Raw genomic sequence first — 26,962 nt, 5'->3', positions numbered from 1 at the left:
TTAGTTCCAGAATTCTTGGATTTTACCACTTGTTTCACAATGTATGTTAAAGAAAGATGGCATCATATTCCTAGATTTTGTGTGTGTGTGTGTGTGTGTGTGTGTGTGTGTAGTACAAATACTGCTAAACGTGAAAAGGAGCTCTTCATCAAGTTTGTTCCTGTGGCCAGTGGTGAAAATTACATACTCCAAAATCCTTTGTAACGTACCAGTCAATGATCTGTCTACCTCCTTTCTCATTACAAGGAGTGATACAGTACAAAAGCTGCTGAGACTTGATGCTTTTCCAACCTGAATGGCACCTGTAAACCTGACAGTTGCTCAAAGGTCCTTCTTGTTTTCCTGCTCAATGAAGGAGAAAATGAAAGTAGGAAATGTCACTCTTTTGAAAGTGGGAAACACTTGAGACAGAAAATCTCCCCCACCTCATTTTGTGTGTGTTTTTTAAAGGCACAAATGCTAGCTGTATAATGAAAGGCTTTTTGCAACGCCTACTTGCTTTTTGCTATCTCAAAAATAAAAACCTTTCTCAGTGTATTGTAGAAGCATGGAACGATACCCTAAAGAAGCAAAATGTCATTAAGGGTCAGGCAGTCTGTATATGTCCTTGACATATTGGGTCAATGGGTTATGTTTGTTGAGGAATTTTATGTCTCTGGATGCTAGAAGCCTGCCTGCCTTTGTTCTTTTCTTACTCTATATCAAATCAATTTGTCACTTTGGAGCACTGTTGCTTGGACTGCACTGAATGTTCTCCTCTTTCAGTTTGGGGGTGTGTGTCAAAAGCTTGCTTTCAGAGGACCAATATACTTCTTGAAAGAATCCTAAATTCTGTGGATGTTAATCTCCTCTCCCCCCCACCCGCCCCATATTTTTCACTCCCATTGCTCTGCTGCTATTCTGGCAACTCCTCCCATCCACACACCATATTGCCATCACCTTCTGTTAGTCACATGGGCAATCCTAATCCCAACTCATCATAAATAGGACGATTTAATGACACTACATAGCCAATGAGATCGGGCTACGTGCTGATGTCACTGAAGACAGACTAAGCCATTAGCCTCAATCCCAATAGATGGACACTTTTGCATCATTTCAATACAGCCATAAAAAATACTGAGAGTGGGGGGCTTTTCAATGCTGGTGAAAATATCCATGAACAGTTGGGTGCTCTGATTTAATGTAGTTTATTTGCCACTGTCTTCTTGGCTTTAAAATTGCAAAACTGCTGTATCCCAAGCAAAGCAGACCTTTGGAAAGTTCATTTTTCATCACAATCCTTGTACAGTGGTTTGTTGTTGTTTAGTCGTTCAGTCGTGTCCGACTCTTCGTGACCCCATGGACCAGAGCACGCCAGGCACTCCTGTCTTCCACTGCCACCCGCAGTTTGGTCAGGTTCATGTTCGTAGCTTCGAGAACACTGTCTAACCATCTCATCCTCTGTCGTCCCCTTCTCCTTATGCCCTCCATCTTTCCCAACATCAGGGTCTTTTCCAGTGAGTCTTCTCTTCTCATGAGATGGCCAAAGTATTGGAGCCTCAGCTTCACGATCTGTCCTTCCAGTGAGCACTCAGGGCTGATTTCCTTAAGAATGGATGCGTTTGATCTTCTTGCAGTCCATGGGACTCTCAAGAGTCTTCTCCAGCACCATAATTCAAAAGCGTCAATTCTTCGGCGATCAGCCTTCTTTATGGTCCAGCTCTCACTTCCATACATCACTACTGGGAAAACCATAGCTTTTACTATACGGACCTTTGTTGGCAAGGTGATGTCTCTACTTTTTAAAATGTTGTCTAGGTTTGTCATTGCTTTCCTCCCAAGAAGCAGGCGTCTCTTAATTTCGTGGCTGCTGTCACCATCTGCAGTGATCATGGAGCCCAAGAAAGTAAAATCTCTCACTGCCTCCATTTCCTCCCCTTCTATTTGCCAGGAGGTGATGGGACCAGTGGCCATGATCTTCGTTTTTTTGATGTTGAGCTTCAGACCATATTTTGCGCTCTCCTCTTTCACCCTCAATAAAAGGTTCTTTAATTCCTCCTCACTTTCTGCCATCAAGGTTGTGTCATCTGCATATCTGAGGTTGTTGATATTTCTTCCAGCAATCTTAATTCCGGCTAGGGATTCATCCAGCCCAGCCTTTCGCATGATGAATTCTGCATATAAGTTAAATATGCAGGGAGACAAAATACAGCCTTGTCGTACTCCTTTCCCAATTTTGAACCAATCAGTTGTTCCATATCCAGTTCTAACTGTAGCTTCTTGTCCCACATAGAGATTTCTCAGGAGACAGATGAGGTGATCAGGCACTCCCATTTCTTTAAGAACTTGCCATAGTTTGCTGTGGTCGACACAGTCAAAGGCTTTTGCATAGTCAATGAAGCAGAAGTAGATGTCTTTCTGGAACTCTCTAGCTTTCTCCATAATCCAGCGCATGTTTGCAATTTGGTCTCTGGTTCCTCTGCCTCTTCTAAATCCAGCTTGCACTTCTGGGAGTTCTCGGTCCACATACTGCTTGAGCCTTCCTTGTAGAATTTTAAGCATAACCTTGCTAGCATGTGAAATGAGTGCAATTGTGCGGTAGTTGGAGCATTCTTTAGCACTGCCCTTCTTTGGGATTGGGATGTAGACTGACCTTCTCCAATCCTCTGGCCACTGCTGAGTTTTCCAAATTTGCTGGCATATTGAGTGTAGCACCTTAACAGCATCATCTTCTAAAATTTTAAATAGTTCAGCTGGAATACCATCACTTCCACTGGCCTTGTTATTTGCAATGCTTTCTAAGGCCCATTTGACTTCACTCTCCAGGATGTCTGGCTCAAGGTCAGCAACCACACTACCTGGGGTGTACGAGACATCCATATCTTTCTGGTATAATTCCTCTGTGTATTCTTGCCACCTCTTCTTGATGTCTTCTGCTTCTGTTAGGTCCTTACCACTTTTGTCCTTTATTATGGTAATCTTTGAATGAAATTTTCCTTTCATATCTCCAATTTTCTTGAACAGATCTCTGGTTCTTCCCATTCTGTTGTTTTCCTCTATTTCTTTGCATTGCTCATTTAGGAAAGCCTTCTTGTCTCTCCTTGCTATTTTTTGGAATTCTGCATTCAATTTCCTGTATCTTTCTCTATCTCCCTCGCATTTTGCTTGCCTTCTCTCCCCCGCTATTTGTAAGGCCTCATTGGACAGCCACTTTACTTTCTTGCATTTCCTTTTCATTGGGATGATTTTCATTGCTGCCTCCTGTATAATGTTTCGAGCCTCCATCCATAGTTCTTCAAGTACTCTGTCCAGCAAATCTAAATACTTAAACCTGTTCCTCACTTCCACTGTGTATTCATAAGGGATTTGGTTTAGATTGTATCTTACCGGCCCAGTGGTTTTTCCTACTTTCTTCAGTTTAAGCTTGAATTTTGCTATAAGAAGCTGATGATCTGAGCCACAGTCAGCTCCAGGTCTTGTTTTTGCTGACTGTATAGAGCTTCTCCATCTTTGGCTGCAGAGAATATAATCAATCTGATTTCGATGCTGCCCATCTGGTGATGTCCATGTGTAGAGTCGTCTCTTGTGTTGTTGGAAAAGAGTGTTTGTGATGACCAGCTTGTTCTCTTGACAGAACTCTATTAGCCTTTGCCCTGCTTCGTTTTGAATTCCAAGGCCAAATTTGCCAGTTGTTCCTTTTATCTCTTGATTCCCTACTTTAGCATTCCAATCCCCTATAATGAGAAGAACATCCTTCTTTGGTGTCACTTCTATAAGGTGTTGTAAGTCTTCATAGAATTGGTCAATTTCAGTTTCTTCAGCACCAGTAGTTGGTGCATAAACTTGGATTACTGTTATGTTAAAAGGTCTGCCTTGGATTCGTATTGAGATCATTCTATCATTTTTGAGATTGCATCCCAGTACAGCTTTCGCCACTCTTTTGTTGACTATGAGGGCCACTCCATTTCTTTTGCGGGTTTTGCCCACAGTAGTAGATATGATGGTCATCCGAACTGAATTCGCCCATTCCCGTCCATTTTAGTTCACTGATGCCCAGGATGTCAATATTTATTCTTGCCATCTCATTTTTGACCACATCCAACTTACCAAGGTTCATGGTTCTTACATTCCAGGTTCCTGTGCAATATTTTTCTTTACAGCATTGGACTTTCCTTTCGCTTCCATGCATATCCGCAACTGAGCGTCCTTTCGGCTTTGGCCCAGCCGCTTCATCAGCTCTGGATCTACTTGTACTTGTCCTCCGCTCTTCCCCAGTAGCATGTTGGACGCCTTCCGACCTGAGGGGCTCATCTTCCAGCGTCATATCTTTTATATGCCTGTTGTCTTTGTCCATGGAGTTTTCTTGGCAAGGATACTGGAGTGGCTTGCCGGTTCCTGCTCCAGGTGGATCACGTTTGGTCAAAACTCTCCACTATGACCTGTTCATCTTGGGTGCCCTGCTCGGCATAGTTCATAGCTTCTCTGAGTTCTTCAAGCCCCTTCGCCACGGCAAGGCAGTGATCCATGAAGGGGTGTACAGTGGTACTTCAGGTTAACTACTTAATTCATTCCGGAGGTCCGTACTTAACCTGAAACTGTTCTTAACCTGAAGCACCATTTTAGCTAATGGGGCCTCCTGCTGCCGCCGTGCCGCCGGAGCATGATTTCTGTTCTCATCCTGAAGCAAAGTTCTTAACCTGAAGCACTATTTCTGGGTTAGCGGAGTGTGTAACCTGAAGCGTATGTAACCTGAGGTACCACTGTATAGTTAGATTGAAAGCCCTGTCTTCATGAATGCTATGCAACCTCTTCTTTATTCATAGACTCCCCTGCTGCCATGGGTGGCTTGAATGGCATTCTGCGCTGCATGGGGCCTCTTCAACTGATGTAGTGCCTGCATTCTGCCCACCAACAGTGAATTAGGACAGGAGCTGCAAAGTTGGCATTTCTCTGGGTAGCAGAGCCTCATTCAGATCAGCCCTTGATGCAAGGAAGGACCCTGCAGAGAGGGGAGGGAGATGCTTGGCTTTCCTATCAATGCAGCCCAAGAGAACCTTGCCGGAAAATAATTGAACATTACCTGTTGTGCTCTAGCAAGTCCTTTCTCATGGACAAAACAGGCAAGAAGACAAAGGCATCTCAAAGAAACTGGGCAGACCTTGAAGTCATCTTAGTAGCTGAGAATTCTCCACTGAATTGTGGCCAATCCCCAGAGACAAAATGGTTGCGGGATGTCTTCGGGAGAAGAAAAGGCTCAGGGGTAAAGTAAACCCTAATATCCAGAGAAGAGTCCCTAAGGTGGTTGGATGGTGCCTTGTACACCTCCTTCTGGCAACTCCTGCAGCCCAGCTGGTGCCAAACATATTGCTCTGCTTCCTTTGGACCACATCAGTGAGGCCAAGAGGACCTCCGTGCACACTGCCCACGCTTGCACCCAAAGAAGGTCACTTTGGTACTGCTAACACAGCGGTTTGACTTCACCTCTGGAGGCGCCCTCCATTGTCTCTCGAGACAGACAGATGCCGACAACAGCAAGATTGAGCTGCTCATTCTGATACAAAGTTTCAGAGTTTAGGAGAAGGGCCATAGACTTAGTGGTAGAACATCTTTTTTATGCAGAAGGTCCTAGGGTCAATTCCAGATAGGACTGGGAAGCAACCCTTAATGAAATTCTGCAGAGCCGCTTCCAATCAGTATATCAACTAAACAGAGAGCTGTAAGGCAGCTTCCTAGGTTCCTGAGATAGGTGGGTCAAGCAGGGAAAATTGGAGGTGTCTCAAGAATCTTTTTGGGTTTCTAATGGAAGATACCTTAGTGAAATCAAATATTAACAAAAGAAGGTTATATACAACAGTGGGACACTCAAGATGGCCCTGCAATGCAAATTGAGAGGAGTTGGGTGAAGTTGGTAGGAAAGGCTAACATGCCAATTCTTTTCCACAATCCAAGCACATGCTACAGTCTCTGTTGTGAGAGGTGGGGAGTAAGAAAGTAGCCCACACTGCCATTTGGAACAGTCCCACTTGCAGCATCTAAATTCACCACTAGTAAAAAGGGATGCGGGTGGCGCTGTGGGTAAAACCTCAGCGCCTAGGACTTGCCGATCGCATGGTCGGCGGTTCGAATCCCTGCGGCGGGGTGAGCTGCCGTCGTTCGGTCCCAGCTCCTGCCCACCTAGCAGTTTGAAAGCACCCTTAAGTGCAAGTAGATAAATAGGTACCGCTTTATAGAGGGAAGGTAAACGGCGTTTCCATGTGCTGCTCTGGTGCCAGTTCGCTAGAGCAGCTTCGTCACGCTGGCCACGTGACCCGGAAGTGTCTGTGGACAGTGCTGGCTCCCGGCCTCTAGAGTGAGATGAGCGCACAACCCTAGAGTCTGTCAAGACTGGCCCGTACGGGCAGCGGTACCTTTACCTTTACCTTTAAAAACGGCCCACTTTAAATTTTAGTTTTAATACATTATTCCAGTCATCACACACTTGTTTCTCGGTGTAATTTGAAGCAGCCAATAGATTGAAGGTCAAAATTGTAATTCTGGTCATGGAGAATCATATCAAAAAAAATGGTTTTTTTTTTAAAAAGAATTTCAATCTTCTCTTTCTTTGTTTCATAATGGATTTTCAATTTTTACTTTTAAATGCCTTTGTTATGCATAAGCAGTCAAAAAATTATTGTGCTGTGATTTGTTGCTCACTCTAAAGGTGTTTCACTCATGAACCACATTTCACTTTTAATATATAAATAGGTTTCTGGCTTAAAAGTTTACTGATGTGGAATAGACAGAGTTGTCTTTGAGCTCAAACTGCTTGGCCTGCTTCTCACAGTAACAACCCCTTTGACCCAAACACCTTGTTGGTTTGTTATTCTCCTCTTGATGTCTTATTCTTTAATGTTGTTTTTATAGGGCACAGCTTTCCATCTTTTTAATGTGCAGGGGAGACAGCACAGCAATGCGTTTGATGAGGTGCTTACTGTAATATAAATACTTTGACAAAGTGCGGTTGTTAGGAGAAGGTGCACATATTTTATGACTGCAGAAAAGTCTGGACGTTAAAAACATTTAGATCTTCAGGTCCATTTATTGTTGTTGCAAATCTGCAGAGTTTTGCGTGGTTTGCAAGATTTCACTTAATTGATGCTAGAGGGTATCCCTGTGTTTTAGTACTTTGTGTCTTACGTTTTGCACTAGCATATACCATTGCTTGCTTAGTGGCACTAGTATTCAGCTGTTAGAACTATGCCATCCACAGGCAGCATTGGGAATAAGATCTCACCTCTTCCATTTTTTACAATCACTCTGCCCCTCCTTGTAGGGTCCCCAAATGTCGCTGGCACTTTATCCCTGTTTTCGAAATGTGGTTAGTAGATTGGCCACTTGGTGAAACTCTGGTCACATTCTCACTCATGACAAAATGAAATAACTCACGGATGACCACACAATGCTTTTTTCGGGGGGGGGGGGGACGCAGGGGGACACATACACCTAAACATTTTGTGAATCTTTGTACTTTTGTACATTTACTGTATTTATTTTTCCCGATTTGAACTATAAAATGGTGATTTTCTTGAGTCAAAGTGAGAGTACCTATAAACATTATTTTAGAAAAAAAGCACTGAGCTGCTATATCCTCCACTCATGGATGCATTTCACTGTAGAAATTCAATGGGAAGTATAGTGAGATGAGCTGTCCAAAGAAAACATTGTTGTTTGTTTGTTTGTTTTAAAAAAGAAACCCACTGAGCTAGTGCAGGTGATTGTAACTTTAAACAGCCATTTGAATCCCAGCCTCAGTCATTCTGTATAATCAAAATAGTGGTTGAAATATGTATCTGCTTGATACTTGCTATCCGGTAGTGTATCTAGAAAATAGACCCTCTTGGAGCTTTAAATATGATCTAGGTTTCCATTTTATTGTGGATGTGGACAGAAAATGACTTTATCAAAACTTACTATGCTGTAAATCATTCAGATTAATTTTTGGGTTATATATCCCTGTTCCAAATACTGCGAGAGAGCATTATTTATTTGTTGCCCATGTTTCTCTTCCCTCTAATCTTGGTGGTTTCATATAACTTACTTATAGTAATTGATTCTTTCCTAAAACTTTGTGCATTTTATTTGCTTGGAGCGACGAGAAACCCACAGAGAATTCTAGTACATGATGAATCTCTTCCGCTGTGAGGGATGAATGCATTCCAGTCAGGTTTCTCTTCTAGGTAGTCATTTGAATAACATGAAGGCGAGGCTTCATCAGAAACAGACTTCCCTGCTGAACAAAGCCAGAAGGCCATTGCTTTTAAAAAAACACACACCCCCAAACCCCACATTTTTGTGTATATATGCAGTGTTTATGAGATTTAACAAAATCATAGCTTGATAAATGGATTCCTCGATTAACAACACAAAACAGCTGCAGGGTTGAAGGTGAGTAGTATAAAGTTCCTGAATGAACACGTTCATTTTGCTACCCTTGAGGACAAAGAGCTGTCTTATTAATTATGCTTCTCAAATCTCAGGCTTCCCGGCCTTTAGAAGCCCATTGAAGTGTGTGGGTTCTTGTGGTCAGATTATCTGCCTCCTGGATTCTTAAATTTCAGCAATAGCATGGTTTAGTCCCCAGAGAACCCTGTGTTTCAGCTGGATTTTCAGCTAGATAGAAACAAGACGTGCCAGTTTCCGTTGCCTGAATACCTGAGGCTGTGTTCATCATGTTTCACTAACTCTGATGCCTGTCTTCCTTGCTTTCCTCCCTCCCTCCCTCTCTCTCCCATACCCCCTGCAGGAGGTCTCCTCAGATGCCGCTGGAACGCTGACTGCTGTTGAAGAAAGAAAGGAAAAGGTTCCAACCCCCCATCTCAGCCACCTTGTCGTCTTGACATCAGGCAGCACTTTATATGGCTTGGCAGAGAGAGTGGTCGCCACAGAATCCTTGTGCGTTGACTGTCAAACCGTGTTTCTTTCTAATTATTACGATGGACGCTTGCAGATTAGTTTTTAGATTCACCCTCCAATTGTTGAACCGCTTCAAGTGGGGTCTTCGTGGTATTAACTTTCTGTCATTGGCTATGACGCTTTGTGCACGATAAGAGCATAAATCGCTTGGGGTTAAACGAGGGATTCATGGTTCAGACTATACTAATATATCCTGAATCCCATACTTCTCTGTCTGTGGCGATGCTTAAAATGGATGCATTCCCAGCTTTTCTGCATCCTTTTGACTTAAAAATGTATCTTATTTTTAAGATCAATATTAGAGCAACTCTTTTGGCCCACTGGGTAGCGCTGGACCGCAGCCTCCTGAGAGTGCCACTCCATATCAGACAACATACTTGCCTGAACTTCTCCAGCTATATTCAGTTGCCTGGTTGCGTTGCCAACTGCTTTGTTTCACCGTGTTCTGTTGTTTACATTTTTGTCTGTGTTCGTGCTCATAACAAACGGAGCATTTTAATTCAGAAATCATTTGTTATCACTTTGTAACAGAGACAAAGCGTGGGCGCCATTGGGAGATTTCTTACAGAGATATGTGGTTCATAAAATTAGTGAGCAAGAGCTAAAAAAATTGAGCCCCCTAGCCTAGGCCTCCCTAGTCTAGCATCCTCTTTGCGTCAGGGGCAAACCAGGTCCTTAAGAGATAGCGCATGCAGGACGCAGAAGGCCTCTCTTGCTGTTGTTCCCTAGCTGTTACTATTTGGAAGCATATGATCTCTGAAGCTGGGTGGGGGGTGTTCATATGGCCATCATGACTAATAGCCACTGGTCGGCTTATGCTTCATGAATTTGACTAATTCCCTTTTAAAGCCGTTAAAGCTAGAAGTCATCACACAAAATATTGGGAGTTGCATCTGCAGGATACAACGTAGACCAGGCATCTGGTCCAAAAGGCTCTTGTATTATCTTCCGGAGGCAATAACTTTTTCTAATATTTGTACCGAGGTCACAATGGATTTTTCTCTTTTGTTTCTCAGAGTGTTTTTAGCTGAGCAGTTTGAGTTCCTCCAGTCTCATCTTGATGCTGTAATGCCTCCAGCCAAGAAACCTTTTCTTCAGCAGTTCTATTCGCAGGTCAGGATTCTGCACACATCCACTGTTTTTATTTTTTAAGGGTTGAATTCATTGATTTCTCCTGAATGGCTATATCGCGTGCATGACACCGTGATGAGTTGTGCAGTTTATCTGAAGTTTTCCTGTACCATAGGAAGAAAATGCTGTTAATTACACCAGATTCTCCTTGCGTTCCAGACGGTTTCAACAGCCAGTGAACTCCGTAAGCCTATATACTGGATTGTAGCTGCTAAAGCAATTGATTACGAACAGATGCTGCTGCTAATGGCAAATGTGAAATGGGATGTGAAAGAAATCATGTCACAACACAACATTTATGTAGATTCTCTTTTAAAGGTGAGTATCTCTTTTCTTGCATTGCATTTTAATGACCTAACAAAGACAGAAATCGTTTCTGTTGGTGCCTTCTTATATATCCCGTGCAACACATTCTCAGCTTTATGTTTTGCTCTAACCAATTTTTTGTTGGCGTTGCTAGAGCTAAAAATATTTGTTTTCCCATTATTAAAGCTGAAGACTTGTGGGTAGCATGCCAGCAGTGAGAGTAGGAGACCTGCTGGAGTTCAATTCGGGTCATGAGTTGGGATATATCATTAACAAATATATCATTATGGGACTCTCCTAGCTGGAAATATGAAAAGCCTGTCACAAGAGACCACAAATATAGAAGGAAAGCCAAGCTTAATTTAATTAATTGTTGGTGGTGCCAGAATCTAGTCAGATTGACCTTGAGGAGTAATTGTCTGCAATTACCTTCCCCCTTTGTGTTTCCATTATGAGTTTTATTTCTATCTGCTAAAGACTATCAGCGTTCCCAGACTTACCTATAAGCGTTAGTCCTTCACTAGTACAATCATAAGCAGAAGTAAGTCCCACTTTACTGCCAAGTGAGTGAGCATAGGATGGTAGCCTTGGTCTTCTGTTGTCCTTACATTTCCTGGACAAGAATAACAGACTTGGGGATATGTGAATTAATTTTATCCAATCACCAAATTATATATTTTTATGAATTCCATTTGTAGGCTACTATTCCGTACTAATTCTTCCCAATTTTAATCCTTAACTGAGACTAACTTTTTTTGCTTAGTAACGCACTGTCAGGGAACTGCCATCAGTGCCGGAGGGAGAGAGCAAAATCCAGAGGGATTCCAGAGAGCGTCCCGGGATTGGGAGAGGCAGCCCATCTTCTGGGGAAGAGAATCAGCGTAGCTCCAGTGGAGAAGGGGGGGGGGGAGATGGGGGAATAAGCGAGGCGGTCCCATGACTCCTTGCCGGGGACCAGCGGGGAGAGTAGAGGTCCTCCGCTGCCTACACCCTCCTTGCGCAGAAGGCTTTCGCGCAGAGAGAGTAGGAGGAGACTAGGCGTCAAAGAGCTTCTCTGCTGGAAGAAGTTTAAGAAACGCCCACTGACGGATTCTGCCAGCGATTGAGACAGCCACGGGTGAGTGGCTGTCCGGACAGAAAAGGTTCACTCAGGCAACCCAGACAGGTGTTTGCACCGGCTTACGCACGAACAACCCCTAGAACCATTACACGCACACTTCACGCAGGCCAGCTATAATAAAAATATGTTGCATGTGTGTTCCATGTAGTGCATTTTATGAGTTTATATTTGTATGCTTTAGGGATGGACAAATCCTGTCAATTCTGATTCAGTAATAAGTTGAATTTACTGGATTGGATTCTCCATATCCATGTTTGTGAAGTATCATTGGAGCTGTAGTTCCCATGAGCTGTGTGGTCTAGGATACTCCCATATATGTGCAGGATAGTACAGTGTGAACCAGGTTCTTGCCACACACCCAGCTGGACTAATTAATTGCTCCAAAACTATGGAAGCTACAGTATGAAAAGTGGTGGCATGCCCTGGAGTGCACTAGAAGCATCAGCACATACTAGCCTAGGTTGAGTTAGGTAAGCCTCCATGCAGAAAGCTCCAGGTTCAATCCCTGGCATCACCAGTTAAAGTATCAGGTGTCATGAATGACTCGCCTGCTATCTGACACCCTGCAAAGCCTGCCAATCAGAGCAGACCTAGCTGGACCAATGGGCTGACCAAGGATAAAGTAGCAGCGTGAACACAATTCATGCCATATGAACATTCTACGAACATTCCACATGTTCCAAAAGCATATCTAATTCAGCTACAGAATTTTCGATGATAGGGGAGTTTAGTAGCAACCTTCATAATAACCATAAATCAGATGAAGTATAATCCATTTTCTCTCCATTTTGTATCATTGTGATTTGTGCCTTCCTTTGCTCCCTCTATATATATGAGCTTTCATGTCTAGATAGGTATGTTTTGTATGTATTGCCACCACTGACTAATATTCCCTTTATGTTTTATTAGGAATTTGAACAGTTTAACAGGCAGCTGAATGAGGTTTCTAAGAGAGTTCGTATTCCATTGCCAGTGTCAAATATTCTTTGGGAGCATTGTATACGACTAGCTAATAGAACTATTGTAGAAGGGTAAGTGGATTTTCTAATTTTTTTGTGAGTCCCCTTCCCTGCCTTGTAGCACATGATTCAACCCTGCTCTTTTCTTGAAAAACTTTAAAATTTGGATGATGTGAGCTAATTAATCAGAGATGCTTGGGCTGTGTGGACCCTGCTTTAGCCTTAAGTTGGATCAAGGATGGGGGAATCCGCAGGCCTCCTGTATGTTGTGGATCTCTAACTCTCATCAGATCCAGCCAGCATACCCAGTGGTCAAGGATGAAGGGAGTTGAAGTCCAACAACATCTGGAGGGCCAGGGGTCCCCATTCCTCGGGAAGATCATATCCAGGTTATATCTCAAGTTCTGCAGTGATCACACCACATGTGACCATGAGCTGCCTTGCATAGGATTCATGAGGAGTAGAATCCTTGAACTGAGCTTGAGCACAGAGCCACTGTGAATGTGTAACAATATTAATTATTAGAGGAAACTTTTCCTTGCTCACTTCATTACCGGGTCAGAACGGCTGCTACGGCACCTCAAGGTTCTTAGGAACATAGTAATCAAACAATTGGCCCATCTAGCTCAGTCCAGCAGTGGCTCTCCAGGGTTTCTGACATCACCATTCCCAGCCCTACCTGGAGATGCCAGGGGTTCACCTGGGAATGTCTGCAAGCAAGGCAGATGCTCTCCCACTAAGCTACAGCCTTTCCAACATCAATTTAACCAAGAGAATTTATCACTAAAGGTAAAGGTAAAGGGACCCTGACCATTAGGTCCAGTCGTGGCTGAGTCTGGGATTGCTGTGCTCATCTCACTGTATTGGCTGAGGGAGCCGGCGTACAGCTTCCGGGTCATGTGGCAAGCATGACTAAGCCGCTTCTGGCGAATCAGAGCAGCGCACGGAAACACCGTTTACCTTCCTGCCGAAGTGGTACCTATTTATCTACTTGGACTTTGACGTGCTTTTGAACTGCTAGGTTGGCAGGAGCAGGGACCGAGCAACAGGAGCTCACCCGTCGCGGTTCGCCGACCTTCTGATCGGCAAGTCCTAGGCTCTGTGCTTTAACCCACAGCACCACCCGCGTCCCTCTAATTTATCACTACAGAAGTATTAATATCACCTTTGACTGTTCCCTAGAGTCAAATTCAGACCATTCATTTTCCAAACCAATTGCCATCTTGAAAGGCAAGAGAAGAGTATTCACAAGTGACGTGAGAGTTGTCCCTTTAGTCCTCTGTAAATACATCAGTCTCCAATAGCAGCTTGATATCTTTACTGCATTCTGCGGCAATTTGCCCACAAAGATGAGGACGGCAGAGTAGTTACCGCGCAACCACGACTGCACACTTATCTGTTGCTTGTCTGTCTTAGTTACGCAAATGTCAAAAAGTGTAGCAACGAGGGGCGTGCCTTGATGCAACTGGACTTTCAGCAATTTTTAATGAAGCTGGAGAAACTCACGGATATTAGACCTATTCCGGATAAGGAATTTGTTGAAACCTACATCAAGGCTTATTATTTGACTGAAAATGACATGGAACGCTGGATCAAGGAGCACAGGGTAAGACGTGGATTTTTAGTTCCTCTCATTGGGTGGGAATTGTGGGGAATATCCTTGAGGCAACAGTGTAGTCCATGTAATTTAAGCACAGGTGGCTGGCAAGGAAAGTGATAAACTTGCTCTCCTCCCCATCCACTCGGTCTAAAGTCACTTGCCCCATGATAAAAAGGCCCATGTGTGTGTGAGAGAGAAAGAAAGAAAAAGAGAGAATAAGCACTAGGCTTATTTCCCTCATGTCATTACAATCACGTGAGGGAGAATGGGGGGGGGGCACACTGGCAAGCCCCACCCTCCTCAGACGCATTACAGGCCTCATATTGAGAGCTGAAGGACATTTGATTGGAGCTAGGAGCCTCTACTATTTACAACAGCGCATGTTGGAAATCATATGGGGATCCCTGGTTTAGAAAAAATGTGCTTGGGGACAGATGGACTTCCCAGCACTTTCTTGCCAGTGTTTGTAATCACATGAGAGGGAAGATTTCCAAATAGGGTTTAAATCTTTCAAGGAAGGGTATAGGCTCCCAGGCTGATGAGAGTCCCTAAAGAAGGGTCTGACAACTGAAATGGGCTGGGCTCATTTCAAGAAGCTATTTTCCTAGCATAATGGAGGTGCGTGTCTCTTCCCCCACCCCCTATCCTGGCTTCTGTGTTTTCCCCTTCCTTTTTGATTGGTGCTTTTCCGTTCTGTAACAGTCTGTTCCCTGTACTGCTTGCTTTCTGCTTAATATACTAAGTTTAGAAGGCCCATTAGGAACAGTTCTTGATTATTTCCGCGGTTGGTTGCATCATTAAGGAATTGACCCATAACTTTGGCGTTGTTATATAAGAAAGCTATGAGAACAATACATCAGTCAGAAGAACAACTGCTGGTTATTTATCCTATAACTATTTTTATACCTTGTTTTACTATAAACATGGAAGCTTATAGATATTAAACTATTAAATCAATTCATTTTAAAACGATGAAAGTCAGAATAGATCACTGTAAGCCTGTGGATTCATAAACCGCCCTGGGAACTTAATTACATGGGTGGTATGTAAATGCAGTACTGAATAAATTAAGAGAATAAAGAGTTCTCCAAGTACCTTCCATAAAAAGCAATCTCTTTTCTGTTACTTGTAGGTTTAGGATTTATCAGATCTAAACAATATCCATGAGGCCACGACTGTTAAGTTCTTTGGGTGCTCTAATACAGTTGTACCTTGGAAGTCGAACAGAATCTTTTCTGGAAGTCTGTTCAACTTCCTAAATGTTCGACTTCCAAACCACGGCTTCTGATTGGCTGCAGGAATCTCCTGCAGCCAATCGGAACCCGTGGAAGTCCTGTCAGACGTCCAGCTTCTGAAAGAATGTTCAAAAACTGGAACAATCGCTTCCATATATATATGCTAGGTTGTCCAAGGCTGGCGTAAGTAGACATAAATGAGTCCCAATCATGTTATGCTCTATTGATGATGCGCTATAATTGTAGCACAATAGCTGTGAGCTCGTAAGAGATTCTGGGTGGTAATAGGCTGGGAAGGAGTCCATATGCTTGCACCAAAGGAAACCTGGAAACAAAGTGAATTGGATGTGTCAGAGCTGTGCTTAACTTTTCTCACTCAACGAGACATCTGAGGCACACAGTGCGCAAACCCACCAAAGATCACCAATTAATCATCCAGAGCAAAAGGGGGGAAAAATGTCTTGGCAGATTATTTTCTTTTAACATTGGATAATAACTCCCTACCTAGCTCCCAGCGACTTCTTCCACAAATCTTGTTTCAGCCTCTTTTCTTTATCCATCCAAATAGTCTGTGTTGGAACTTACATAGCTCTGCTAAATGTGAGCCTTTTTTAAAAGTGCTATTTTTGTACCCTCCTCATTCTGAGAATATTGCAGCTTCTAAACAGTGAAGTTAGAATCCTAGTTATTCTCACCATACATTGGTTGGAGCGGTGCATGGTTGCATTTTTATTTTTATTATTTTTAAAAACTTGCAAATGTTGCACTGAGTCAGTAATCCTGGATTGCTCTCAATCTGGCTAGACATTTACTTTTCTTGGATGAGTGTAAACCCACTTTGAGAGCATTTCCACCCTTCTCCCTTACCCAAGAGAAATGTTAAAAGCTTTACCTCCGTTAAATAATCACTCAAATGTTCTGGCAGTCTCTAAAGCAAGAGAGAGCTCTGTTTAAACAGGCAGCTGTGCCCTGGCACATTTCTGTGTTTTTGTAAGAGTTAACAATTATCCTTCTTAAAACACTATTTAAGAAATGTGCTCATCTTTTGATCAGGTACAATATTGCTGAATTTCCCCCCCTCAAATCCTTTAGGTAAAGCTAAATTGGAACTGTGAGCAGAAGCACTAAAAACAGATTTGCCGAAACAGTGTTGTTTTCTTAGTATCTGCTTTCATGGTTGTTTTCAGTCTTAGCCAGTTTCGCATATTTTCCCCCGAAGAATGGAAAATAAATTTTAAGTGCCTTAAGATGTTTAAATATTCACAGAACTGCATCCCATCCAACGCTTGACTAAAACTGTAAGCATTTCCCCGTGATAATCTGCCGTACTTGTTGCAAAACACCCTTCTAAGCTTCACAACCACAAATAATAGCCACATGTGTGGCTTTGAATATTTCTTCAGAAAGTGACAGGTTCTGCCGTGGTTCATTTTCTTCCTTTTCTTTTTCTTTTAGCAATATGTTTCTTATTTACTGGGCAGTGTCATTCCGCTTGCTTGAAACTAAAATGTGATTTGCTTTCTTTGCCCAGGAGTATTCTGCCAAGCAGTTGACTAATCTGGTGAATGTTTGTCTGGGGACCCACATCAACAAAAAAGCACGACAAAAACTGTTAGCAGCTATCGACGACATTGATAGGCCTAAAAGATAATAGGAGAGAGCTTGCAGATTTTGGGGTTTTTTTTAACCAATGAAGAGAACGAGGGTATCTCTAATGGACTACTGATGGAGTTTGGTTAAATGGGGAAAATGTGTGCCGTATTCCTGTTGACTTTGAAGGCACTTTGAATCAGTGCGGTGGGCTTTTCAAATGCAATTTTTATACTGTCTTTTCTGTTTCTTCTGTTGTCAGGAAGGCACTGTTGTACCATTTTGGCTGTATATTTTCCTTAATTGTGTACTATATGGCTAATCAAAATTAGAAGGAAACAAGCTGAGATATTAATATATTTAGTTGGTGGTTTTTTGTGGGTTTTTTTTTTTTGTCTTTTTGTAAAAGGGCTGCTAATGCAGTAGTTCACCCTTCTTTGCTCAGAAGGCGGTTATGAACCCATATAAAGAGAACTTTGTTCAGAGTCTTCAGATTATGAAATGTGCATGTCCTTTAAGAGTGTGCATCAGCAAAATATTACTCTAATGTTTAAGCTCATTGCCTTTTTATTTCCTTGCAAATGTATGTTCATTTCAGAAAGAAATCTGTCTTGTCAAAGAAATTGACCACAAATTATGGGAAAGTAATAAATACTGTACACTAATGCGTGGGCTTGTGGAATCTCTTTCTAGTAGCTTACTTTTTTTCCACCCTTCATCATGGATGATCTCGGGGGGCAGGGTTGCAGCATTTAAAATTACATAAATAGCATTTAAACAACAATACTTGGAACAGTACAGAATCAATCCATTGTCCCCATACCATTGCACAGATCCGTGTTCCCAGATTATTCAAATGCCGAGAAGAAAAGGAAGGTGACAATGCCAGCTGGATCCCAAGGGGTTGTCATTCCACCATCAAGATGCCATTGCTGACACTCCAGGGTGTGTCAGATCTCAGGATCTAGAATTTCAAGAAGGATATTCCAAGCATTACTTTATGCTCCCTAGGAAACTCTACTGCTTAGGGGATAAATCTTTTCAGCAGCATATATAAAATCTGAGACTCAATATATTTTTAAAAAGTATCCATCCTCATCCTGTGGGCAATGATTTTGAGCTCTGCCCTCTTCATCTATCCAATGGCCACGTGAAGAGTTCATCCAGGAGGTGAAGCTGAGCTTTGGTGAATCCTTAACATTTATCTGGAATTCAAGGAAGAAAGTGACTAGTGAGGAATAGACCTCACTTTCTCTTGGCAAAATTGCCCTCGCAAAGCAGATTCTTTTTCTCAGCTCCATCACAATGCATTTCACACAGAGCGAACAACTGAACCAAAGAAAGGAAACAAAATAATGATTGGATCCGAGAAAAATAAAGTTTGCTTTGAATTTGGACCTCTGGATATTAATGTTGCCATTAGAGATGGACATCTGTCTGTGCTTTTATGTATCTTGAGGGCTGCTGCTCACATTGAGCGATGCTTGAAATAATTCACTTTCTTGGGTCATTGCATACTGCAATTGTATTCCTGTTCGTATCAAGAAGGCAGCACTTTTTCTTATAGCAGTGCTTGTTTCAATATAATGTGGTACCTGTTATCAATTTCTATAAAGGAGAAAGCATATATTAAACTGCTGTGGGCCAGTGAATAGTAACAACGCCCCCCCCCCCCAGTGTGCATTAATATTCCTTTTCATGCAAGTAATAATGCTATTTTTCATAGCTAGGGGACTCTCTAGGGACACAGCTTATCAACAGGTTGTAAACAGCAGCATATGGGAATATTTAAGAGTTAGATTTTGGCAGAAGCAGACATCAAATCACTAACCAAATACCAGGTTTACTGGGCTACAAGACGTTTACGTACGTTTGTGTGTGTGGTCAAACCTGCAATAACATCTGCTTTATGTTTCTTAGCTTTGTTGTATATCTCTATACAGCAGGTGTGGGGAAGTTGTGGGCCTATAGAGATTTGACTACATCACCTCTGATCGTTTACTATGCTGGCTGGGGTTGATGGGAAAGACATCAGCCTACATAGGAGCAAACTCCTAGGGACTGAGGTCCCTTTGCCCCTCCCCCCAAAAAAAATTATTTGAGGGGGCCAGCCACCACCAGCCATCTCATTTATGGTTATTATGAGGGTTGCCACAAAACTCCCCTATCATCTAAAATTCTGTAGCTAAATTAGATATGCTTTTGGAACATGGGGAGTTTTCATAGAATGTTCATATGGCATGAATTGTGTTCACGCTGCTACTTTATCCTTGGTCAGCCCATTGGTCCAGCTAGGTCTGCTCTGATTGGCAGAAGGCTTTGCAGGGTCTCAGGTAGGAGGCGGGTCTTCCATGTCACCTGATACTTTAACTGGTGATGCCAGGGATTGAACCTGGAGCTTTCTGCATGGAGGCTTACCTAACTTTGTCCTTCGCTCCATCAGTGGTGCAATAGAGGGGAAAATCGGGGGGGGGGGGGCATTGCCATGCAAATGGTATCCGCCACGTCTTGTGATCAATTATGTGGGGCAAGGCTTACCTACCCCATCCCCAGTATTTTATTCAAGCTGGCACCGCTGTCAGCCTATAACATTCTTCCATGCCAGTCCATGTGTTGGTTGGGTTTGCCAGAGCAGCATATTGGTTCAGCGTGTGACTTACGAACTGGAACGTTCCTGTTTTTCCACTTCCACTGCACCACACATTCGGTCGAGCTACTTCAGCATCTGTCATCATGGGAATACTACGGACTTTCTTTGTAGCCTTTCCTTAATGATTACTGGCCTAATTTAGATGAAACTTGCTTCAGAATAAAGGGAGGAGGAGAGCATCACTTTAGTGGCACAGCTGTTAGGCAAAGAAGGGACATAGATTCAGATCGGCTGCCAATCTCTTGCAAGTGAGTAGAAAGAATGAAGGGGGTTTCCTGAATTTAACTCTATTTCACTAATAATAGAGAGTTGCTCGGGGTTGTTGAAAACTTAGGTGTGCTGCAGCAGGAAAAGAATAATGCCCTAATCAGTTTTTATTGAGAATCTTTGATGTTTTCCCTCAATGAAAGAGCTTCCTAAAAGTTCATGGGAACAATAGGGGAAGGGCCTTAGCTTAGTGACAGAGCATCTGTTTTGCATGCAAAAGGCCCCATGTTCAATTCCTAGCATCCCCTGGTAGCACTTGGGAATATCTTGGAGCTAACCCCACCCCAATTGATCTTCCCTTCTACTACACCACTAATGGGGGATGCAAGTGGCACTGTGTGTTAAAACCACAGAGCCTAGGACTTACCGATCAGAAGGTCGGTGGTTTGAATCCCCGTGACGGGGTGAGCTCCCATTGCTCGGTCCCTGCTCCTGCCAACTTAGCAGTTTGAAAGCACGTAGGTAAATAAAAGAAAGTGCAAGTCAAAGTGCAAGTAGATAAATAGGTACCGCTCCAGCGGGAAGGTAAATGGCGTTTCCGTGCGCTGCTCTGGTTCGCCAGAAGTGGCTTAGTCATGCTGGCCACAAGACCCGGAAGCTGTATGGTGGCTCCCTTGGCCAATAAAGCTAGATGAGCGCCGCAACCCCAGAGTCGGCCACGACTGGACCTAATGGTCAGGGGCCCCTTACCTTTACTTTTTACACCACTAACGGAGCGAAGGACGAAAAGGACAGGGGAATTCTGGTCATATCTACTTCTGAGTGAATATGCTTAGGAATAGGCACTATGTGGTTGCTTTTTGTTGCAATTTCTTTGGTGTGTTTGCCTGCCGGCTTAAAATTGAGCTGTGGCTCATTTCAACTTCTTTTCACTTGTTCTCTATTATTATTATGTAAGGATAGAAATAACATCACCTCTGTGAATTAGCTTGACCGCTGAGTTGCTCCATGGTCCTCAGCTGCCAACACTGGCTGGTATGTTTAAGGTAAGCCAAATGATTCAACTGCTGCCAAAACTTTGTTTTTTGCGGTTCTTTCTTCAAGCTAGCAGAACTGTCAGTAGAAATATCTTTCTTTGAACTGTAGATTTTGGAGAACCACCCCCACTATACATATATATATTCAAGCTGTTTGCAAAGTCCTTTTTCTGGGAACTGGTTTATTTATTTTAGGGCTTTAATATTGATTGGCATTGTATGGCAGCCAGTGTATTTGGTGAAAAGTACATACACAAGAACATATGTTGATCAGGTCTATTTGGCAGTGGTGACGATTTGGATCTTGTTACAGGGGGCACTAAGGCTATAATTTGGTTTTACTCTGACGTTACAGTGCTCAAAATCTATACACATCTTTAAAACAAAAGGCCTATATTTAAACAGCATTACCCAACACGGATGAAGTAGAGGTGGATTGGATCTGCCACCTTGAGAATTCGAAAGCATTCAACTGATGAGTTGGGATCTGCATGCTCTTCTGAATAATTGTTCAGACCAGTGCTTTTTTCCTAAAAAAATATGTTTGGGGGGACTCTAATTTTCCTACTCATATTGAAATACTGCCCCTCAATGAAGCCAAACCTAGATTCACAAAATGTTTAGGGATATGCATACCCCTGCCTCCCCCCAGAAAAAAAGCACTGGTTCAGACTGGTGAGTTTCCACCTTGGAGCCAGTTGCCAACCTCCACTTCTTGGGCAAGGCTCTTAAGCAGGTAGTTGCGGACCAGATCCAGGCGCTCTGGGAGGAAACTTACTTTCTAGAGCCACTGCAACTGGGGTTTAGGCTCACTTTTCCCACAGAAACTGCTTTGGTTGCCCTGTATGTTGACCTCTATCGGAGGGGGAGTGTGACCTTTTTAATTCTCCTCAGCGTCTCTCGATACCATCAACAACGGTATCCTTCTAGAGTGGCTGTCCGAGTTAGGGGTGGGTGGCATCACTTTCCAGTGCTTCCATTCTTATGTGGATGGTCATTTCCAGAGGGTGGGGCAAGATGGTTTGAGCATATAATCCACTGCACCAGATATTCGGTCGAGCTACTTCAGCATGCCACTTCAAAGTGCTGGTTTTGACTTAGAAAGCCTTAAAGATTCAGGACCACAATACCTCAAGGACCACCTCGCCCCATATGAACCGACCAGGATCCTGCAATCATCATCGGAGGCCTTTCTTTGTGTGCCTTCTCCACATGAGATGGGGCCTTTTCTGTGGTGGCTCCCTGCTTGAGGAATGCTATCCCCAGGGAGCCTTCATTACGTATCTTTTTTGTGCCAGGCAAAAACATTCCTCTTCTCCCAGGCATTTGGCTAATTAAACAATTGATGGCCTTTTAAATTGTGTACGGGGGAACAGGGTCTATGTTAGGTATTTGTGTGTTTTTATATTGTAAATCCATGGATGAAGCATGGTATAGAAAAGTAAATAATTAAAATTGATGATTTGCAGGACCTATTCTGGGCAACGTGTCGAGTGTATAGACGTCAAAGCTGCCTTCTGCAGAGATCAGCTGCCCCATTGAACTGCTCACAGAGAATTCTGATGTACAGCTGGTCCAGCAGAGTGGAACTTGCCACTCATCAGCTGATGGGCAGTGATTTCAAAGTGGCTTTCTGCACAGATCAGCTACTGATGGGGTTTGGCCAGCTCAGCAAAGTGCCAAGCATAGGGCTGGCAAAGCTGCTTTCTGCCGGGATCAAGTGTGCAATTGAATTCAGCTGATGGCCAGTGACTTCAATCCTCCTTTTATGCAGGGATTAGTTGGATGATCTAGTTGCCCATGGGAAACCTGGTCACACAGCTGATCCAGAAGTGTCTCTGTCTGTCCAACACCTGACACCTGGGGCTGGTTGCTCCTGGTTGAGGAAAATGGCCTTGTCCGCCTGCCCGCCCCCCACCTTATCCTTTAAAACAATTGCCACAGGCTAACACGTTCAGAAGTTGAAATTACTTCCTCTGGCCCTCTGACTTTGGCATTTGTGCTCAGTTAATCTGGCTCAATGAGCAACAGAATTGCTCAGAATTAAGTAGATGGCTCAAGCGGATTCAAATGCCTGGTGTGCGTGTCCTCATTTCATCAGGGCTAATTTTTGCATTAGCTGCATCTTAAAGAAGCAAATTATCTGCATTATTATAACCATCTTCCTGAGCCCTAATGAATCACTGTCAGGGTTTGAATTGGGTTTTTTAAAAAGCCAGATGCTGTGCCAGCATGGAATCAACAGGATCAGCCGAAAGTCTGAAGGGAAAAGGAGAACTCAGTTCATGGCTGCATCCAGGAAAGGTTGAAGGGGCCTCCCATCGCGACTCAGAATACTTACACCTCCATCACCTCTGACTGGAACCAACACCAGGAAGGTACACCCCGGAACATTTTGGGCTGCCTTTTTGGAAAAGATTGATCTCTTTCAGGCAGGACCTGAAACATCTCATCGCTTCCACAGATTTCCATTCTTTACTTCGTGTAAATTATGCCCATCTAAGTGCAGGTAAACAACAAGAAAAGCAGAAGTACTCTGAAAAGTGCAAAAGGGAATCACACAGACACGAGCTTTAAGATAAATCCTTTTGAAAACGAAAAACAATAAACCCTAACTCTTTCAACAATAATTGAGGTGGGTATGATTGTAAGGTCATTTTCAGAATGGCATATGTAGTGTCTCCCTCTGCTCCTCTCGAAAAACCACAGCTCTGAATGATTATATGTGATTGAGAGAAGCTGTTCGTGCCGCGTCGTCGGATGAAAATGGCCAATTTGCTTTGGGCCATGTGGGGGGAGGTTTAAATTTTTGCCTTGCTATTACATGTTCCAAGAGCAGGGTAACCTGAAGTCTGACAAATTTCTTTTATTTTGTTGCCTGAAAATGTACATCAGCTCATGGACAGAGTAGGGGGAGGGGGGGGATGAAACTATGATAACATGTATTTTTCAGATGATGATGAAATTCACCTCTCTTCTTTCTTTCACTTCTAATTAATAATAATAATAATAAATTTTATTTATACCCCGCCCTCCCCAGCCAAAGCCGGGCTCAGGGCGGCTAACAACAATAAAAACAATCCAACATTCTAAAAACTTTTCACCATAAAATCAATCAGAAACAAATTGATGGCAACCAGCAAGCAGGACCCTGTGCAGATTGCCAGAGGAGGGGGTCAGGCTGCGCCCTGACCAAAGGCCTGGTGGAACAGCTCTGTCTTACAGGCCCTGCGGAAAGATGTCAAGTCCCGCAGGGCCCTAGTCTCTTGTGACAGAGCGTTCCACCAGATTGGTGCCACAGCCGAGAAAGCTCTGGCTCTAGTTGAGGCCAGCCTAACCTCTCTGAGGCCTGGGACCTTCAGGATGTTTTTATTTGCAGACCGTAGGTTTCTCTGTGGGGCATACCAGGAGAGGCGGTCCCGCAGGTACGAGGGTCCTAGGCCGTATAGGGCTTTAATTAATTTAGCAATAGCAAAATCAGGTTTTCAACCAGTCCAGAATTCAGTTTGGGTGCATCTTTATCTTCTGTAGCAAATAATTAAAGATTATTTTAAACTGACACCCCACTTGGGACTCAGTAAAGCTTCTAGCCCTCCTAATGACTTTATTTATTTAAAACACACAGACACACACACACATCCCTGTGAGGCTAAAATGGGAGGAATACTTTCCCTCCAGTATTTTCCCTTTGCAACTTGCTTCTTTTCACCATTTTATGTCCAGGCTAAACAAACCCAGCTTCTTCAACCTTTCTTCACAGGTCTTGCTTTTCAGGCCCCTCCAAACCCTTTTCACCCTTCTCTTGGCATATTCCACTTTGCCAGTGAGTTAATTTTATTGTAACCTGGCAGCACCCAGTGCCAGTTCAGGAGAACCCTCAGTGCCACCCCCACGCCGCTGAACACAATGAGATGGCCTTTGGAGTAAGGTATTTATGGGTCCGTGCTTTCAATCTCAGTTTTTCCCCCAGTGCTGGATCTACGTTTTTTTTGCCAACGGAGGCAAAAGTCTGCACTGATGCCCCCGTCTCTTGCAAGTTCATATCTGCCCTGCCGCCACCCGCAGAAGAAGCGGGCAAAACAAACAAAAGGTTTTCTTCACTCCCAGTTTCCTTCTGATGAATAATGAAAGGAAGAAAATCACCACAGAGAGATGCAGTTTCGTGTCCCCTCACCATCACACACCGAGAGGAAGATGCCTTAAGGCAAATCCTCACATGATTAACTTCCTCATATCTGAATTATAAGCTTTGCCATTACACTGTTCTGTGGCAGCCTCCTAAACCTGCCGCCCAACAGAGGTTTGGGACTATAACTCCCATCAGCCACACTAAACTGAAGCTGTTGGGAGTTCCATAGGCATCTGCATTGTGAGAACAGGATGCTGGACTAGAAAGGACTTTGGTCAGATCCAGCTGGACTCTTATGTGCTTACATAGCTGACGCTGACCTTATTGACTTTTTGATACCAGATTAAAACACATCTCTTTTCCCAGGTTTATGTTTGGGCTTTGATGTAACACTGCCTTTTGCTGACTGAGGATCCGCCTGTACTAAAATTAAGACAAGTGCTTTTTGTCTGTGTGACAATATTCATTACCTCTTTTTCTGCTGCCCATGTCAGCCATTTTCTACTGTCACCAATGGCACTTTTATCAAATAATGAGTACCGGCACCTCATTTTTTACCAGAAGAAAAAGAAAAGCACTGACTTAAAATGTTTATATCATGGTTTTCATTTTTTAAAAAATTGATTTTGGTACATTTGATTGTTTTATTCCTGTTATGATGGAACTCATCCTGGTATTGATGATTGATTGAAGGACATGCTAGGAATCAGCCGAATGAATTTCTCCACACACCCACACATAGCTCATTCCATTTTCCTGCAATTTTATCTTGTCACAGGGAGCCTTTCTTTTAAAAGGATGCTAAAATGCCACACTGTGAGATGGAATCCTTTGGAACACACCCTATGAACGTTAGCTGGAGGCATGAATGCCTGGTGTCTGCCTAACAATGCCACAAACATTATTATATTCCCTCTCCAACTTTTCCTGCTTCTCTCTCTTTCTCACCATCTCATTTCATTTTGTTCTCTCGTACTTTACCTCTTCTATCTATTCCCTTTTTCATTTATCCCAGTGATATAATGTGATATTGTTGTGTGTGTGTGTGTGTGTGTGTGTGTCCTCAATGCGGCACACCACTTTGGCTGAAATACAATACAGTCCTTGCACATCGTGGAGAGATCTGCTGGGTTCTGAGGCAGGTGAGACAGAGCACATTTTCACAGCCCAGCTATCCACAAAGTCTTTTTCTATCAGCACTTGAAACAGCCTGGCTGGAGATAGTTCTAAGTCACTCCTGTTATTCCTCCTTTCCCGTCCCCTTCTTTGTCTCTTTCAAAAGTTTGTGCCGGCTGTGATTTTGGAAGGGTTGCACTGAGGCTGGAAGACCAGGCTTTCTTTTCTCAGCAGCATTGCACACAGTGGGTAGTTTGAAGAAGATTATGCCATAAAGAGTAGAATAAAACGCTGCACTTAAAAGAGTTCAGGAGATGAACCACCTTGTACTCGGTTCAGGTGCTAAGCGTGCTTTGCTTTGATACCGGCATTTCAGCTGAATTTTCTTTCAGTGAGACTCAGAACCAGAGGATTTACACTAGGCAATTCTTAAGACTACAGTTCCACCCAGTGAAGTGAAAAGGCAGCACAATGGGACCTGACTGGTACCCACAAATAATCTACTAAAGGGAAGACCTAGATGAGAAAATGTTGTCGTCTATAACTTCTAACTAATGCCACTCAGATGTATCATTCACAATCTATAGGAGGGATAGAGAACTGATACCTGACCATGTGTCATTGGACTACAGCTTTCATCATCCCTGACCATTGGTCACTCTGACGGAGTTGAAGTCCAACAGCAATTGGAAGGAATTTCTGATCTACAGCTCATATTGGACAATGACACTTGTCTCTCACAGGCCTTGAGTGGTAGGCCTCTTGGTGCTTACAGACAGTCTCCAAACTTAAAGCAGTCACTCAATCAGCAACAACAGGGCAGATAACAAAGACATAAACACAGGGACCAGGCCCTGCAACAAACCCATATGTCAACTTTCCCCATGTCTACTCAGGTTTACCTGTTAGAACCTAAACAATAGGCCTCTTCAGCTGTTCCTCTGACCT

At 43.3% G+C, this 26,962-nt stretch overlaps 1 protein-coding gene across 1 annotated transcript in view; it reads left to right on the top strand.

Moving 5' to 3' along the window:
• Positions 1–17,540, top strand: part of VPS50 (VPS50 subunit of EARP/GARPII complex) — a 77,671-nt gene extending 60,131 nt beyond the window's left edge. The window contains exons 23-28 of the mRNA XM_083405357.1: positions 8,765–8,913; positions 9,951–10,047; positions 10,225–10,383; positions 12,401–12,522; positions 13,867–14,056; positions 16,817–17,540. Coding sequence (XP_083261483.1) covers positions 8,765–8,913; positions 9,951–10,047; positions 10,225–10,383; positions 12,401–12,522; positions 13,867–14,056; positions 16,817–16,936 — 837 coding nt within the window. The 3' untranslated portion in view covers positions 16,937–17,540. The remainder of the gene's footprint in view (positions 1–8,764; positions 8,914–9,950; positions 10,048–10,224; positions 10,384–12,400; positions 12,523–13,866; positions 14,057–16,816) is intronic.
• Positions 17,541–26,962: the final 9,422 nt, after the last annotated feature.

Source organism: Podarcis tiliguerta, assembly GCF_965153285.1.
Source record: "Podarcis tiliguerta genome assembly, chromosome: 12".
NCBI classification, from domain to species: domain Eukaryota; kingdom Metazoa; phylum Chordata; class Lepidosauria; order Squamata; family Lacertidae; genus Podarcis; species Podarcis tiliguerta.
Note: the sequence above shows the minus strand (reverse complement) of the source record. Positions and strands in the feature narration are given on the sequence as shown.